Raw genomic sequence first — 17,324 nt, 5'->3', positions numbered from 1 at the left:
CCAGGGAATGGCTATAAATAAAGAGATAAAAGTTTAAGCCAAGGAGACTGTGTGGTGAGGAGATGATATTAGATGTGAACACAACAATTAAAGGATTCACAGAAACTGGGGGTCCACTGTAGGGACTTTTTAGTCTCCCCTCGAAGGAAACTCAGTAAAACCTAATCAACAAAAACATCCTTGATTGTGGTAATGAAACCATGACTTCATCAGATGTGACCAAAATGTCACATTTTCAAGGTTGCCACACAGCCCACAGTATGTTTGAACAGAGACAATGTTGGGCCTGTTTATCCTAATAGACCAACTGTTGAGCTTTTAACTGAGGCTGGAAGCCAAAGAGCCAAATCTAGCCTACCAGTTGTGATGTTACAACAATGTTTGGTCTGTAAATGCTCCAAAAATGTCCAAATATGTGAAGGCTGGGGGCTTGGACAGTGTTTCCATGTGGTCTGACATCCTTATAAGGGTTTATTAGAGCAGTGCTGTCTGTTTTAATCTAGAGGATACATGTATACTAAATCAAAGACGCTGTGGAAAGACACCGCAGTGAGGTGATAAAACCACTGATGAAATACTATAAAACAAGACACCAAAGTAGCACATGAATATAACCCAGACCCATTTATAAGTTATAATGAGTTCAACTCAGGTTTTAAAGCCCGGTCACACCAGAAAGTAATAAAACAAATTTATCTAACTTGCTAGAAACCCAGCAACATGCTAGCGATAGTCATTGGCTTCCAGAGTTAAAATCTCTGTCAGTTAGCTTGTTAGCTAACAGGACAATTCACTGTAATCTGTACCATCAGCTGCTAACTTGTAACTGCACACCATAGTGAAGCAGTTTATACTCTGACAGAGGAGGTTAGATAAAATCTACAAGAATGTTTTGCTTTTCTAAGTCAAAACTAAACTTTTCCCACTCATTCCTATTGTGTAAGACATATAGTTCACTATAATACTAAGTCTTGTTCACTGTTGTTTTCCTTTAGCAGGTGTGAGCTGATGTGTTGCAATCTGGCGATGTTGTTATTGCTCATACATGTATCGTCATGTTTCATCGAGAGTAATAAAAACTTTTTTCTGGACTCTTTTTTTTTTTCTTTCACTGATTTATCCGCCCTCACTCTGGTTATGGTTTATCCACTGTTTTATCCCTGCACCCTTTTATTTTCTTAATTTCTGATTATCCCTTGTTTAAACCCATTTGAAATGGTACCTTTTTTTGATTGGAAATGTCTCTTAAAAAAACAACCCATTCCTCCTCCTTTTGTTTATCCCGACGATCATTCAGACCCAGGATAATAGAGAACATGTGAATAACATCTATTGTGTATCAAAAAGATCAGGTTTTCTTTGGCTAAACATGTTCATGGGCAGTTTGAAAGTTATTTTAAATGGCAACTTATATGTAGAGAGAGAGAAACACCAAATGTTCAGGAGCTGTAAACGCATTAGTTCATTCAATGCTGAATGGCTGAGTGTTATCCTCTGGATAAAAGATCGTGCACCGGAATCCTCAAACAGTTGTGTAATAATGAAAAGCTTTCAAATGTTTGGCAGGGCTGGTCAGTGAGATAAAGTCCAAAGGGTCAAAGCCAATATGAGACCTTGAGAGAATAATAAATCTCACAACAAGGTAATGCCTGCCTTCTGTACATTTCCATCTCTACAATTCTTGTACCAAAGCAGCTTCTTTAGTGGGAGAGGAAGTGCTGGAAAGTGAAGGAAATTCCCATCAGGCTTTAAGCAGCAGTACAAGTTACAGCTGAACAGGTGCTGCAGGAATTCTGACAGTGAGCTTCATTATATGAGTTTGGAAATACCCAGGAAATGTGCTGTACATATTGCAGTGAATACGTGATGGGATGAATCCTGCTTTGGGCAAATTCCCCAAAGTCTGGACTTTCGCATTTAATGCATATATCGTGACAGCACCAAAGCTTCTTGTCTTTTGTATTTAAGATTAAACTCAACAAACTTAAGTATCACAGTGGAGGAGTTGGGATGTAAAGATGGAGGTAGGGGAGGATCTTTGGGGGTCAGTGGACAGGAAGTTAGCCTGAGGGATGAATGCAAAGAGGCAGGGTGGCCGACGCCAGACACGGGGTCTTTTGTGTTTGTCTATCAGCTGGAAATCACTAACAACACTGCAGCCCTCCACCCCTCCCTGAATGTGTGTGTATGAGTACACAACATGCCAGTGACTGACATTTATTTTTCAATAGCCAACTGTAGAGCTGAATAAGATAAGGAGTCTCTGCTCAGACGTCGACTTGTTTCATTGGCACGAAATGAACCTCGGGCAAAATCAAGTGTTCGTCTCTCTAAATAATCGTGATTGTTACGGTCACATCATGCCACCCTTCATCCATTCATCACCAGAGAGTGTGATGACCTTCTTTTGACATGTTTGTTTGACGGTGGGCAATACCACAATATTTGGTTCTGATCAGATACAAGGGCTAGAATCACAGATATCAATATAAATCTGAGTCCTGTTGACGTCCTATTGAAAGAATCAGTTTGTCCAACTGATGCACGAAACACACTCCAAACTTGTTATACAGACAGAAAAAGTAACCATGAGTGTTGAATTTGAGCAGCATCAGTGGTCAAACTTCAGTTTTTCTGGTGTGTTGCTGTTTGTCAATGATGCCTGTCAATGCACTGCTGGTTTATGGGTTTACAAAGAAAACAATGGACGCCAGTGCTTTGCTCAAGTCTTATGGCTCCTGTGTGCGTTGCCCTTTTGTAGTGTTATCACTTTTTAAAAGGATGGAGACGGGAGTGAAAGAAGAGGAGACACTTATCTCAAAGTAAATGAAACTACATCGTCAAAAGTTTTATGAACAGCAGTAAAGTTAGCCAACCGCTGGTTGTTCATCAGTGAAAGCTTATTTTAGACAATCGTTCGACTCTTAAAGATTACACTGTCTGACACTGAATCTTGCATGGGCTCATTGATTTCATGTTGGAAAAGTTACTGAGGGGTCCTTTTAGAATTAAAGTCTGGTCTGCTGAATCCATGAGTTTTTTAAAAATCCTTCAAGATAATGAAATGTTCATGCTTGGTGATAAATTGTGGGGTCATGTGTCTCTAGCTCTTTGACTTCTATCAGAGCTTTGCGAATTACTGTTCTACAGTTCACTGTTCCACCGTGGTTCCAGGGTCATTTCAGTACAATCCATTTACTTTTCTTTATGTGTAGATTATTCTTTGGGTTGCTCCTCTTTAAAAGAACCATTTCAGCACTGATATTAAACTGTGCCCTTATAAAACAGAAAGTTCTTTCATATGGCCAAGTCTTTCATAAGTGAGAGATGAAAGGAACAGATTCTTACTGTGAGATGTCAAACTAAGATAGGGCAGACTTAAAGGCTAAGACTCCCCTTTTTTATTTTACTCATTAATAAAATTAAACAAATTATACCCTGCCACAAACAAGTCATTGAACATCCGAATGCCTGTTTTGTTGCAGAACACAAACTCTGCTTCAAAGAGCAATTTAATGCTGAATCACTTGCTTTGCTGCTTTCTGAAGGGTTAAGCCTTCAGGCCTGCTGCGTGTCCGTCCACACCCTGACTAGTGATGTCAAAACAGCTGTTTTGCATCAGCAGTCAAAGGCTGAATATTTGCCATGACATCAGCGCTTGACAGAGCAGAGCAGATTTACAGATACAGCACCTACAATACATCATTGTTAGACAAAGAGAGGCCAGTGGAGCATTGTTTCCTTACAGAAACTGACCTTTTGATTAGAAATAACTCACTGGAGCATGACGGGTCAACAGTAAAACCCGCAAATCAAACAGCTTCCTCTGGTGCTCTATTATGATTATTATGTAATTTAAAAATTGTACAAGAAACAAAGAAATCTGTCCTCAGTTTTGTACTTTTTCAACAATCCCAGCTCAAGGTCCACTTTTTTAAGCTTTCGTCCTTATCACATGGTTTTCATTAGCTACTCAGTTGCCGCGGAGCTGGATTTGTTGACATGCATGGACTTGGAGGAGTTCTCAAATTCATTCTTGACTTCAAAAATAGCAGCTGAAATGGACCGTTTTCTCTGAGCATGTTGAGGACAACTAATATAGTTGAGAGCAGCCTCTAAATGAACCTTGAGCTGTGATTGTTTTGTCAACTGATTCAAGGTCAAAAACAAACTTTGAAACTTAAAAAATGACTCCCAGAAAAGGAAATTTGAACATCTACATCTCCACGACAACTGCACAGCTCTTACGAGCTGATGAGGACCATTTGACATGGTCAAAAACTCCAGAGCAGCTACATGAGGTGAAATTGTTTTGGTGTTTCCACAGCCAAGAATTAGAGAAAAAAAAATCTTACTTAGGAAATCCGTAGATCTAAGAGCAGGTGTGGCTTGGCTTTCAGTAGCTTTCTCTAAGCTTCGTCTAACCCTGGCCTCACTAAAGTGAAAGGTAAATCCCTTTCCTGTGCTCTGCTGAAAGTGTGTAGGGGAGCTGGTTGTGACCCTACGACCTAAACCGGAGGAAGGAAAAACATTATTCTTCAAACAAAATAACTGCTGCTCAGCCACTGTAGCATCTGGGCCATTTGCAGAGTTTTTATCTGCAGTGCATGTGCTAAAATAGGGTAAAACAAAATAAACTCTAAAAACAGAAGTCAGTCTAAGATGCTTGCTGCCATTATACCTTTATATACAGCTTTAAGTAAGAGTGATGGTAGAGATACACCACAGGAGAAGACATTTGAGCATTGAGCTAATACGAATTCTGCCATGGATGTGTTAACCCCGACCCTGTCTCCGAGTGTTATCCATCACTGCGACTGGAAGCTGAGAGCTAATGTCTTGGCAATTTGTCTCAGCAGGTGCAGATGTTACAGCCCAGCGTCTTAAACTGCAAACAGCAGGGTGTAAGAGGGAGGGAAAGTTACTCCAGCCTCCGCTGAGGCCGAGAGCTTAAGACCTGGATACCTGAGCTTAGCAACACGCATGCCATCCTAAATCTTCCTGCGCTGCATCTCTCCTCTATCCTCCACCCCACTCCTCCCTTCCTCTCCCCTGCTGTTCTCCAGCCTTCCATGCCTCACTTTAAATCATCCACACACCAATGCATGCATGCAAGATAATACAACAACTGTACATGTGCAAGAAGAAATGGATATCCTCTCGTTGCATGTGGCCATATATGTCATATGGTAGTAGAGTGTCAAAGGCCTGAGGAGCTGAATCTCCAGATGGGGAGAATGCAAAACCAAAACAGGAGGAAACTCCAGGAAAGAAAAACTTTATTGTCTTCCCCCTCCTGTTGTGTTCTGCCTTTCATTTCTCTCTTTAAAACTCCATACTGGCTGTTTTACAAAGCAAATTCAGTTCTTGGTCTTGTGGCTAATAAACAATCTATCTACACAATCTTTCATACCATAATGAGCTCAACACCAATGTCTTCTCGTGCTGGACGTACATTAACATTACAGTACATTACATTGAAGGGTTAATAAGTCAACATCAATGTCAAGTTAAATATTTCTTGCACCCAGTGAAGTTTTACACAAAGAAATAAGGTGGCAATTTTGGACTGAAAAAACTTTGGGAGACTAGATTTGATCTCCTAAAACATGGAGTAGAATCTGAAAGTAATACAAGGTGAACCACTGGTGTGGTCCTTTGTATTGTTAATTTAATTAGAATTTATTAATTGTTAAACAAACATTGCTTGAATCCTCTGAGGTTTAACTCAGTCAGTACTACTTTTTTCCTTCCCTCCACATGGTGCTTTCATTGTCTTTGTCTCATCCTTCTTCTGGGGCACCTTTATTTTCCGCTTCCCTTCTTTTCCTCTTCATCTTTCATCTCCTCCTTTTTCTTATTTGTTCCTGTCCAGCTGGGTTTAAGAGCCGCTTTCCTTCTCGTTCCTACACTGTTTCCATCATTTCCCCCCTCTTCTGTTTCTCTAGTTTGGCCTCCTTCTGCCGGACCTCTGACCCGGACATCTTTCAGTACAGTCTCATCTATCTCTGTCATCATCATTATTTTCCTCCATCATCGCCTCGCACACATATTTGTCACATCATCATCGTCATCGCTCACTCATTGATTCCATTAAATACAGTTCGTATGCTCGTGTGCCCCACCAAAGAATCATCACGCAGAGCCAACGCGTTATTATAATGAGTTCCAGAAGATAAACTGCAGCCAAAAACTGTTCAAACGCTCCTCTTCTGTTTTTATTGGTTTTCCATTCTTTTCCGTCCACCTCATTGTTAATGCTCTGCCCTTCTCACACTCATTGCTTGTCATCCTGTTTTATATAACCCACATGGAGCCAGTGACGCCGATCGCACACCCGAACCGCATAGTTAAAGTTTATCAGTGAACCAAATCCAAGCATCTGTTTTGGACTTGTTGGACTTGTCGGCCTTGTACCAGAGCTAAAAGGCAAACAGGACGTGTCTGTGAGTGAATTCTCAGTCTTATCTCAGAACAGTTAAATAGGTTTAGTACATTTATGAGGATTGTTAAACCTGATTGTTTTGACCCAGCATCATCTTCATACCGTTTGCCATCTCTTCCCTCTGAACTTGAATGGGCACAGTTCACTGTTTCATGATCCTGCCAGCACCAGGGGCTTAGCATTTTCCACCCAAGTGCTAGAAGTCTAAGAGCTTCCTCCGACCACCTGTTAGCTGCAACAGCTGGGACGCCTTACAGACGAGCTTCACCAACAGGCCTTTGCAAGTGGCTGTGGTCTGACCTGACCTATATTTGACATCAGGAATGCTGCTTGTTGTTTAACAGTGACCTTTTTGCTGCATTGAAATTACACACAGGGTCTGCTACGTACGTCAGTGAATAGATATCTAGATCAGCTTTTTGTGACTGAGCATCACCAGTGAGGGTTAGCGAGGAAAACTGCCTCTGAGAGCAATAAGGGAAAAGTCCCGCCAGCCCCTAATATACCACAGGCAGCCAGCTTATCAGTGGGTACATCAGTTGTAGGCCTCAATAACTCATCAGCCTCAACCCTTTTTTAAGTACTTAGGAATGTTAGTCTTGAGCCATAGAGATCATGAGCCTCTTCTTAGACCTTTCGGCTACTGTTGTCCTGCTGTGACTCAAAAATACCAAGAGGAATGAGGTAGGGGGGACTCAAGCCAGGATATGCTCAGTTTTTAGGAAAGCATTTCTCATTCACATTTATGTCTGCCTGATAAATGGGAAGCATGGCCTTTATGTCCTAAAAGGCCCTGTTTGCTTCATAGGATGTTCACAGTTAAACCAGCCATAAAACCAGTGTGATTCCAGCAGTATATCTGCTCTCCAACTTCAGTATTCACCCACACATTGCAGGCATGGTGAAGAATCTGGAATCAGTACTGTAACTGAGGCATTTTATAAGGAAAGTGATGGCGCCTATTTGGTCCACCAGCTCAATCTAACCACCATTTTGGCTTTTCGACTCAACACTTTATTCTTCTAAAAACCTTAATCCATTGGCGCAAGTTGTTGGTGTATTAAATCGGCTTGGTGGAATAGTGAACACCAAACAAACAGCTTTCAAACTGACATCAGAGTGTTGAGCTGTTTACTAGATGATATAAGGGTTAAAATGCCTTGCTCAGAGGTAGTTTCCCTTCTTCTTCAATTGGAAAAACGGGAAAAAAGTGCTGACATGGAAATTAATGTCCTTTGGATCAGCATGATAACAAGAGCGCCTGCATGTGCAAATGTCTGGGAATGAGTAATGGGAAGTAAATTTGTTGGATGTGGGTTATGCAGTTGTTGATGACAACTGCATAACCCATTTCACACTGGAGAAAAAACTAGACATTCCTGTTCCTGTCCACTGAAGACCACATGGCCATGGAGGAGCAGCACTCTCTTGATTGTATCATACAAGTAGAGCAGAGAGAGAGAAAGAGAGGAGAGGGAAGGGTGAGGAGGCGAGAGGTAAGAGGAAAAAAGGGGAAAAAATGAGGTGGAATAAGGAGAATAAGGACAGGAGATGTTTAAACAAAGATATACAGTGGGTGTTTGTGGAGGTGGTAGGAACTGAGGGGGCTGGAGATTCACTGCTATAAACATCCAGACATTCAGACTAAGTAGGAGAAGTCCTTTTGGCTGTGTCTCAGTGGGTTTATGAATGACTGTGTGTGTGTTTGCGACGGGGGATTCTCAAACCACAACTTCCTGCAGTCGCTGGTATCTTCATGCTGATTCAACACATGGACTGAGGGGAGTGTATATGCAATAGTAATGTGACTTACTTGTGTTTTATTAGTGTATATTTGTGTCTATATGTGAGCATTTCTTTATTCATGTGACTGCCAAGTTTAGACTGTTAAGCCCACAGGAAACCACAAACACAAGAGCTATTGACGGCAGTGTATAATGTTGTGTTTTGTGTGTAAAAACAAACCTTTGTGCGCGATGTAGAATATAAATTCCTGCCTCCATACAAAACCGAGACTGTAAAGTCATCACTTGTCTGATCAGATCCCTCTAATCGATGCCAAGTAATACCAGGTGTTTATGAAGCTGAACTCAGCCGAAACAGATGGAGAGGAGGCCCCCTGAGGCTGAAGTGTTCTAACACAGAGAACTCACTTTCAGCACTTTGGACACTTTATATTTTTCTCACACACTCCCCAGGAGCAATTTGGGGTACAGTGTCTTGCTCAAGGACACTTTGACACGAGTAGACAAAACAGATCTCCCACACAAAAGCTGTCATTTTAAAAGAATTTAATGAAAGACACCTATTCTCAACAGCTTCCATGTGATAAACTACAAATACAGTATGTGGGCCTCAAAGTATAGATCAGATTTAACTGTGCAGGGACCACACAAGACGTCTGCATCACATTTACCAAATATAATTTGCCTTGATGCCCATGGAAAGCCCCTCTTAAGACTTAAAGATGGATTGGATTTGTATTTAAGATGTTTTGCAGAACATTTTGACCCATCAAACATTCTGACTAGTTGTAGGGAGGATCTAATTAAACACACAGTATCTACAGTTCAGTCTTGTCTATTCAAAACATATGGCCAGTTCAGTGTAGCTTGGTGGAATCATGACTTCAGTTGAGGATATCTTTAATTCAGCACAGAGGAGAGAAGTTAATTATCTTTCTGGGCATAACAAAGTACGATGTTACTAGTTAAAATTAAGTTGTAGATAACTGAAACTGGAGTTAAAATGAGTTGAAACTACAGTATCAATGTGGGCACAGTGACAGACATGCCTTGTTTGATCTGCACAAACACTGGACTGTAGACATGACATTTCGTCTTGTTTCTTGGCTGGTTCTGCTGGCGAGAAAGTGAATAAGTGTATTTTCCAAAATGTCAAACTATTTATTCAAGGACACAGTGTAGCACAGTACAATATGCTGCTTGTTTGAAGATACTCAAAAATCATGTTCGTTTTGGTTCAGGCTTGATGTCACTATTTACCGTATATATTTCCTCCCTTATCCAATGCTCTGCTCACCTGTTAGTTTGCTTGTTGAAACTAGGGATTGGAATTTTATTTGCTATAGAAAAAGAGTAGGTGAGTGAGACTAAACAGAAAGGTTCCATGTTTGAAAGGGGCAGGGCTTGCTCAAGACTCATTTACGGTAACACTCTACGTTCTAACAACCCATGCAGTTTCACCTGTAAGTGGGTACCAGTGTTTATTTACCTGAACTTTATTTGACTGAAGTCTGGCACAGGTTCATCAAGGCATCAGTTTTAGAGATATGACTGATAAGAAAACCAAGCAGGTTTGAATCCAAACACTTGGCAGGTGTACAAAAGCATGCAAACACATGTACACGCTGCTAACGTTACAAAAAAACGCCCCGGGGCGACAAAACTCTCACAAGTACAGACTCATGAAATACAGAAGTCAATGCACATAAATGTAAACTTGCAGCACACAGATGTATATGCTATGAATCGCTGACTACGTCTCCATAGATGCTCAAAAATAAAGAAAATGAGCCAAATATAAAGCCTCATCCACCGAGAACAAGTTGAGTGGCTGGTCAGCGTTCAGCAGTGTGTCGTGTACAAACTGAGACAAATGAGGTGCCTCACTCGTAGCTCTCCCATTTCCGATACTAATAGCATTTCACTTCCACTCAATCCATCATACAGCATATTACAGCATGTTTCTTCTATATGATCAATACTCACTGTCTTATTATCTATTTTATTGTTGTTTTAAGGACACGTTGGAGTTCTTGGCTGGAAATTACCACTAGATAATTGTGCATATGAAATAGTAAGAGTGACTATTACTGAATATGTGTAGTGTTATTATAAGTAATATCTGGTGTTTTAAATAATAAAAAAGGTTCGAGCCAGCCAAAAGTTCAGAGTCAAGTCCAAAAAACAGCCCTCCGTATGATGAGTTTAGTGTCAATTAAAGATAATTTTGGCTGTTTGTTGGACAACCTGTGTATTTGACGAGTGTTTCCCCCTCACAGCTGCAGGTTTCTGCATTACGATGACAAATAACGCCTAGTTACTCCCACCCAGAGGTTCACGTCTGCATCAGCCCTGCACATGTTTCTCCGCTCACTGTAACTGAGCAGATTCCTTCACATTAAAACCGTGCTGCCTCCATCTGTTCCTTAACCCTGGGTCAGCAGAGCCGGGCCAAACTGACTTCATTAAAGGTTAATATTCAAAATACAGTATATAATTTGGAGGTAATCATTACAGTTTGGAGTTAACATCGTATAGATATGAAGTAGATATATCAGAATGTAGGTGTGGTATTAACTTGGCAGGAGTGCCTTTAATTTATCTTTGGCTCTGTAAAATGTAGCATTTGAAAGATTTTCTCATTCCTCTTTTTCCTGTGACATATTAGTTCTCTAGTCTGGCTCAGCTTTGCATTGTTTGCATCTTTTGAAATAAAACCCACCTTACCATCAACTAAATGGATTTAATCCAGACTACACCCTCTAAAGCTCCTTTCACATTCTTTATGTGAGTGCGCGTAAGAGTTTCCATCCAAAATAATGTCCTTCACTGGAAAACTGTTAGACCTACTTCCTTGGGGACTGGACTCATACCAACACCAATATTCAAATAATGTGGAGGTTATTAACTATTAAACGCAATTTACTCCACAAAATAGTCATTTGCTGAGATTCAATCATAAATCAATAATTACCAGGTAGGATTTCTTCATTTCAAACAAATATATGGAAATTTGGATCGAAACTCTGAATTTACTGTACTTATTCTAAACGTCAGTGGTTTGTTTTCTTACCTTGGAGATGTATGCTTTGATGCCTTCGGCCAGTTTGATGCAGGGCTCTCCAAAGAGCTGGGCCAGCTGGTCCGGGATGTCCTGGTCCTTATCCAGAGCGTTCAGTAGACTCAGGCACTTCAGCTCCTCTGTGACGCCCTGGCTACGCACCTACAGGACAAACACATGCAGCAGAGGATTAGCAGGGGTAGATATGAAAAAATAAAGTGCCTTTTTGATCTGAAGATCCCAAACCAATTATGTTTCCTACACAGTGGAAGTACTACTGAACAGGAACTGAACAGTCCCACACAAACTGAATCTAACTGCTCCATGGGTATATTTAGTCTAGAGTGTTTTGGTCTACACAAGCCTTTATGGGAAGGCGACATGTACGTATATGGACAGGTATCATGGCAGTTTCTGTATTATATACAGTAAATAGATATGAATATAGAGATTCTGGGTGAATGATCCAGACAAAACTTTGATTGATGACTGAAACATGTTGATAAAATAAAGACAAAAGGTTCGAAAAAAGACCAAAGAAAGTGCAGTGTCAGTTTACATCCATCCATACAACAACCGCAGACTAAGCACAAAACCAGGGAATGTGATCCAAATACTAATTCCGCAAATATTATAATTAAAATAATACGTCATTTTTATTCTAAAACAGATCGTGGCAGTCCTTGATCTGAGCCCCTTTTCAAAGCAGTTATAAAATACCCTATAAACACACACCTGTGGCTGCATTACACCAGTGTTACTGTGCCAAACAAACTCTTTCAGTGTCTGATTTTATAACAGTTTAGGGGCGTTGCTGTTTGGCACAACGTGGAACCTGCTTCTGGCGCCACGCGATTAAAAATTAAAACACACCTGTGCAGAGCCAAACACCGCTGCACCGGCAAAGAGGAGAGCTAACGTAATCGAACACTATTTCAACAGCTGCACATTTAATGGCGATATCCAGATGAATGTTAATAATCACTAAGAACTACACTGTTTGGAGGAAGAATGATTGTTACCAATGAATTGCAGTATTTTCTTGTTGCTGTGGGTTTATTCTAGGAAACTGTGCCACATATATAAACCTCTCTCTGCGTTTACGCTTTATTTTGCTCTTCAGCTCCCATAAGTTCATATAAACATCATTACTTTAACTTATTTTTATCGCCCTCGTGGGACATTCAACCACGTCATTTCTTCTTGATGCTTAGTCAAACTACTCGTCCTCCAGTGTGCTATCACTCTCTCTGCACCTCTCTAATATGCTGCACTCTCATTGTATCAACTCATGTTGCAGGCAGAGTCCTGGTGCACGTGTTCCTCATTATTTGTTTTCTTTCCTCAACATTATCTCGCAAAATGTTTGTCCTTTCATCGCATGTGCTCTCGCTCCTGAAACGCTGACTGTCCTTGGCGGACACTGTATATTAATCTAAGATCAACTTGTAGAATGAAAGAGAAAATGAAAGAATCAAGCCTCAGAAAGTGGGACTGAAACAACTTGAGACCAAATGTAACCAAAACATTTTGGCACACACAGACGGTTGGCTCTCTGAGCTCGAAACACGTCTTATGTAACAACACGAAATGAATGCACGGTTGCACTGAAGCCTTTTTTCCTGGGGTGAACCTGAACTGGCACACATGCATATACAGTACGCTCATATCGAGACATCTAATAAGAGGCAATTAAATGAACAATTCCTGCGGGGGCAAAGGGGAAATTGTTTCTTTTTCCCTTTCGCTGCGCTTCCTGTGTTTGGCAGCAGCTTCCAACTCATGTAAGAAATGTTTTTATGTCATTTTGGTCAGCATGGGTCGGATAAGACCACTTTGGGAACTGAAATGCAGAGAAGGGTCTCAGGCGGTGGACTTATGTGCAAATGTTTAAGTGTGTGTGTGTACCCTTCAGGGAGGCTGTCAGCGTCACGGTCTGAAAGCCCTGCTAATGACTCTATAACAAGCACTGATGAGCAGAGAGAGATTACAGAGCTGCACTCCTTCACTCCTTTATTTTTATTAATTTCTTTCCGCTTGACCCCCATTTTCTAATGAAACCCACTCCTTTTGTTTTCTTTCTCTGTGGTTTCCACCTCTCATTAGCTTATTCTCTCTCCCTCCTTACTGCTTTTTTTTGTTTTTTTTTTTTTGGTAATCCCATTTTAATTCCCTCCCTTTCTCAGCTTCCATTCTTCTCCACAGTCCTTGTTTATGTTGCTGCATGAGCAGATCTCCCTGTTCCTATTGAAGATAGCGATGTGTCTGTCTCTTTGTGTGTGTGTAAATTGGTTCAAACCAAGCGGGAAGAACAGGGCACTTACGGGAAAAGCTGGGGGCTCTTTGGAAAAAGAATGGGCCTCATCTCAAGAGTCTCAACATGTTGCCTGTCCTGAAAAGGGGGCGATGACTCATGTCTTTTTAATGGCTTCACAATGAAGGACGAATCATAATGAGTCTAATTAGGCCCACATGCCACCGTTCCAGTCGGTGCACATTCCGGTTACAAGTTTGCATCTTGATGTAGGTCAACTTTGGGAGGGTTTTACCTGAATATTAAATAAGGTCAAATTTTTCTGTGTGGATAAAACAGCAGGCTGCAGCACTGGAACTTTACATCCTCCAAAAACCTCAAACTTCTGTTGCATGATTTCTGCTTGAAGGATGGGAAAGACAAAAAAATCTAACTTTGAATGCTTTGTTCTTAAGCGTCACACTTGAATAAATATCCTTAGTGCCTGTGATGTAGCTTAAAAACACACATATGCCAGCATTGTTCATTGTCTTTCACTATTGTGCTGAGAGAAAAGGATGCACAGCAGGACATCGTAGTAGATCATCTGCATATAATCAGGATGAAGCCCAACAAAAACTGCTGACAGTGAAGTCTGGAGCTGAGACAGATTGACTGTTATGAGGGAACGTGTGATGACAACTACCACTGGCAGAGAGACAGGGAGGTTCACACATGCATGACTGGATCTGAGCTCACTCGGCGCAAACAAATGGAGTGAAAGTCGGCTTGGTTTCTTTCTGGCGCCTCTGCCAAAACACACTCCCTGCTTTGGTTGGTTCTGCTTGAAGGATTAATTGTTATTGAGGAGTGTCTTTGTATATGAGAATAAAAGGTTAGAATTTACAGGGCATGTGTGTGAGTGTGTGTGTGCCTGCAGCTTGGTGTCCATTAAGTTTTGACAGGGCCTGGTAGGGAGTGTTTGATCCATTATGGGAAACCGTCTTGTCCATGTTAGCCGGCAGATAAATCTTGTACACATCACTGCCCTGAGCTGAAAACAAGATTAAAAGAAACTCTTCTGCTGCGTTAGTATGGAGACGAGGCCAGAGGCTAAGTCAAGCTATGCAGAGAAACATTATCACCACATTAATGTACTGTCTTTTCTCGAGGTTTGAGGAGCATGGGGGAAACTTCTGCCTAAGTACAGTGAGTAGGAGATAATTTAATTTCTTAGAGGTTGAGAGTTTCCAGACCAGATATCATCCAACATAAAGTCAGAAAACCATATTTCCACTTCTTATTCACAGCTGATGTCGAGTCCAGTTTTCTTTGGATTGAACACTTGCTGCTGTTTTGCATTTGAGTTTGTACTTCTTCTGCTGTGGTACTAGTCATCCAAACAAGACAAATCCACATAATCTCACTAAGGAGAGAACAGTGTGTACCGTGCCCAGGCATGGATCAACGAACAGTGCCCAGGTCTGCTTGAAAAGATGTGAAAACAACTGTACCAAGACTACGTATCACCACCTACTGGACAGAACAGTGGCATGTTAGCATGCTAGCTTTTGCTAATTAGCATATAACACAAAGTTAAAGGGGGGGCTGATGGTCTGATCATTTGTTCTGATGAAGGGATTGCCGTAGGGATTAGAATTCATCCTCTACGGACCATGAATATATGTGCAAAGTTTCATGGCAATCCAATAGTCGTTAAGGTATTTCAGTCTAGACAGAAGCAATGGACCAACCGATGAACAGACCAACAGCCACACCACTGGCATGGCAAAACAATGCCTCAGGCCCGTTTGAACCAGAGAGTTAGAGAAACTCGCTTTTTGTCAGAATTTATTTTCCCTCATTTAAACACATGCAAAGTTTCCGCTCTCAACACTTATTTCTTCATTCAGTAGAAATGTAATGGCTCTCCTCCACATACACCCAACAGTCTGGTGTCTGGCTCTAACTGGAAGTCGGCACCACCGCTAACAAAGCCAAGCTGAGTCTTCCCCTCCTCTTCCAAGTGTGGGTCTCCCTCAACGATCTTTTCCTTCATTTTTCATCTACTTTTCTGATCTCTACAAATCGCTGCCAGGCAAAATCTTGCGTCTCCTCTGGCTTGTGGTAGCTGCAGAGTTTGTCTTTCACTCCTCTCACTTGACTGTTCTTTTACACCGTCCAGTCACTGATTTGCATCATAACAATATCATTCACTCCTTTTGAGGCCAAGGAGCTGAAATCAGACCTATGTTTATGTGATTTGTATCGGTTGCGTCCAGCACTCGTTGTGTTTTTGGTTCAGCAAAAACAGTTGGAAAGCAGAGAGGAAAATGTGAGAGATTTTCTAGGCCAGTATAGACATGCATGCCTCCAGAGATGGGGGACTCGGCCTCCACTTCATCAGCATGCCCTGGGAGGATGCAACTGGATCTGCTCCACAAGTTTTAAACATGAAGCGTTAGAAGAAGACCCTCCTCCCTGCTCTCCCTCTCTCTCCCAAGTGCTCCTTTGACAGCACTTTATCTGCTGCCAAATCCAAACACTTTTTTTTTGCCAAATCCCAAAATTGCCAAACTGGCTCCATTAGCTATCATTTCAGGAACAAGTTACACCCCAATGATTCATCATTAACAAATCAATAAGCTGACATGAGGTCAGCCTCGGCTCTTAGGATTGTAAAACCTCACGTCTTGTATGTGTTTTAATCTAAATAACTTGTGACAAACACTTGATTAATTACTTTTAATTCCCAAACAAAGGTCTTAAGAGGACTCCTCATCTTAGTAGTAGCCCACAATCTGCTTTCCAGTTGCTGTTGTTCCCCTATAAAAATACACTTCACTCTTCTCAAAGGACATATTTCCTTTTTTGGCTGAGTAACTCTTAAATTCTGGTCCCTGTGCGTTTGTCCCCCGAGCAACGTATTTTCTCAGCGTGCTGACATCGATAACTTGTCCTTCCCTTGGCTCAGCAGCAATGAGTCCCTCTGGCTCGTTCAGCGGCCAAATGCAGGCTAACACATGCTAAAAACATTCGTGACACGCAAGATCTGATGTAACTCTCTGTCGTGTTGTTAAACTAACTATTCAAGAACTTGGCTCAGGTGTCAAAGAGAAAAGAGGAGTGGGTGAGGGTGTCAGTAAATATGATTTTTTTTAGTGGATGTTACCAGTGACAGATGTTTAGTCATGAGTCACGACACCCCCACATCTTCTCAGCAAAGGACTTTACACATAGGATTAAAGGCCGGATTTCAAATTATCTAAATAGCAATATAAGTTGATTATCATTGCCGTCCACAATGACCGCATGACTGCAAAAACTACTCTACTTAAGCTGTCTGATCTGCCGTCTCTCTCGTAACTAAGTTTGTGCAGCTAAAGCTATGTAGCTAATGTTACAGCTGTGGCTAATGTAGCTTTACCTGCTATCTGTTAACTGTGAAAACATCCTGCTACATTCACCTTTGCTAATTATCATTCATTATTATTCAAAAGACCTAAAAAAAAAAGTCACTTTTTAGGTAAATAAAACCTTTTTATGTACTGTTTGAACAAAGTTAATTAGCTTACAGGCTAGTCTGCCAGCTAGCGAAACCAAACAATTAGCTACACCAGCTAGCTAAGGTTAGTTTAGGGAATCTGAAAGTGACTTTTTTATTTATTAAATAAATAACATCAAGAACATTTTTAGACATTTCTGTGCGTTACTATTAAAACTCTAAAGACAAGACAATTATCTGTAAATTAATTATATACATGTGAAACAAATCTAATTTCAATAGGACTGGGCATTGAACCCCAAAAATATTTTAGTTCAGACTGAAATTTGTTACAG

At 41.0% G+C, this 17,324-nt stretch overlaps 1 protein-coding gene across 1 annotated transcript in view; it reads right to left on the bottom strand.

The window, feature by feature from the left end:
* The window catches only part of tnfsf10l (TNF superfamily member 10, like), a 59,144-nt gene that overhangs the window by 21,249 nt on the left and 20,571 nt on the right, over nucleotides 1–17,324 (bottom strand). The window contains exon 2 of the mRNA XM_018703812.2: nucleotides 11,264–11,413. Coding sequence (XP_018559328.1) covers nucleotides 11,264–11,413 — 150 coding nt within the window. The remainder of the gene's footprint in view (nucleotides 1–11,263; nucleotides 11,414–17,324) is intronic.

This window comes from Lates calcarifer, linkage group LG14 (assembly GCF_001640805.2).
Source record: "Lates calcarifer isolate ASB-BC8 linkage group LG14, TLL_Latcal_v3, whole genome shotgun sequence".
Lineage (NCBI taxonomy): Eukaryota > Metazoa > Chordata > Actinopteri > Centropomidae > Lates > Lates calcarifer.
The sequence above is the reverse complement of the archived record's forward strand: the minus strand, read 5'-3'. Positions and strand labels throughout refer to the sequence as shown.